Consider the following 1412-nt stretch of genomic DNA (forward strand, 5'->3'; position numbering starts at 1 on the left):
AACGTACGTCGACTAGTTAGTACGGTTTACCGTTTCCTTACTACGTACGTACCTACGTAAGAAGTAGGTAGTAGTGTAGAGTTAAGTACTAACGAACACACTACTCTCTCTCTCTCTCTCTCTCTCTCTCTCTCTCTCTCTCTTTCATCAAGCGTGCTCTTTTATTTGATCAAAAGTTAATGATAAACAAACCAAAAACGTAATCCGCGTAGTACTACTAATTGTCAGAATAATATAACAATATTTCTAATTTGCGATGTATTGTCGTTTATTTTTCACACCATTAAAAATAGGTTATTTACAAATTTAAAGATTCGTCCATTTCACGATCATTTCAGGACTGTGAAATAGCATCAGAATATCAAAACAGTTTTAACAGACATAATGTCAATATCTATTTTATAAATTCGTTCATCTATATCTGACTAACAGCATTGTTTTAATTTTATCCATAAATCACGCAAAAGCTGAAGTAAAAAATTATGACGTTGTTACACAATCGACCTGAGTCTATTTTAAGAACTTAGGATACCTATACATATACTAGACAGAGAGAGAGTATACAACGCAGAATAGAAAGCTGTGCAAAAATAAAATGCATCGATAGATCCAAATATTTGCTTTATTAATAAATAATATTTAATTTTAGAAAAAATAGCAATATGGAAGAATTATTTTTATTTGGAAATGTTTTATACGTCTATTATATAAGCAAGAAGTATGAAATATTTTCAATATTATCTGTTTTTATAAGTGTTATTATTAATTGTGTATATATTTAGCATGTATCAATACGTAGGAGTTAATAAATCATTGTATACTCTACACTCTCTTTTGGTTGCCCATAAAACACGATACGAATAACAATGCCACTTTCATTGTTATTACTTGAGAAATTGTCGGCATTTTTCTCTTCACTAACCATGAATCGAAAGAACGCGAACGTTCGTATATCTCTATAAAGATCGAAGATCCGAAAACGAAGATTCCTGCCTTTGTAGCTCCCATTGATTCTGTCGCTTTTCTTCCATCGACGCTCAACGACATGCCGTCGTCCCAACTGCATTTACCCGACATCACCAGATATAACAATTCCATTGAAGATCTCGCCGCGGAGAACTTTAAACCCCCTCGCAATCTAGATTTTGTTTTCGGCGCCGACCGTGTAAAACGACACACTGGGGAACCGCGAAAGTTTTCAGTCCACGAGACGCCACTCGTGAATTTTCTCTTCTGACGCAAATTTACCCTTTGCTAGTGGCGCGCATTGACCGAAAAACAAGTACATTTTTCGTCCGATGGTCTCCGTAACTTAAGGGAATGCTAGACCAAATTATTGACATTACAGACGTATAAAAATCTCCGAATTGATTGAACGAAAAATCCTTCTACAGGATTAAAATAGACGCAAA

General features: G+C 34.7%; 1 protein-coding gene across 1 annotated transcript in view; it reads right to left on the bottom strand.

Annotated features, from left to right (window-relative positions):
• Window positions 1–1077, bottom strand: part of LOC105626997 — a 20128-nt gene extending 19051 nt beyond the window's left edge. Inside the window, exon 1 of the mRNA XM_012208279.1 lies at window positions 889–1077. Within this exon, the coding sequence (XP_012063669.1) occupies window positions 889–1077 (189 nt within the window). The remainder of the gene's footprint in view (window positions 1–888) is intronic.
• Window positions 1078–1412: the final 335 nt, after the last annotated feature.

The sequence above is a fragment of the Atta cephalotes genome (genome assembly GCF_000143395.1).
Source record: "Atta cephalotes unplaced genomic scaffold scaffold00007, whole genome shotgun sequence".
NCBI classification, from domain to species: domain Eukaryota; kingdom Metazoa; phylum Arthropoda; class Insecta; order Hymenoptera; family Formicidae; genus Atta; species Atta cephalotes.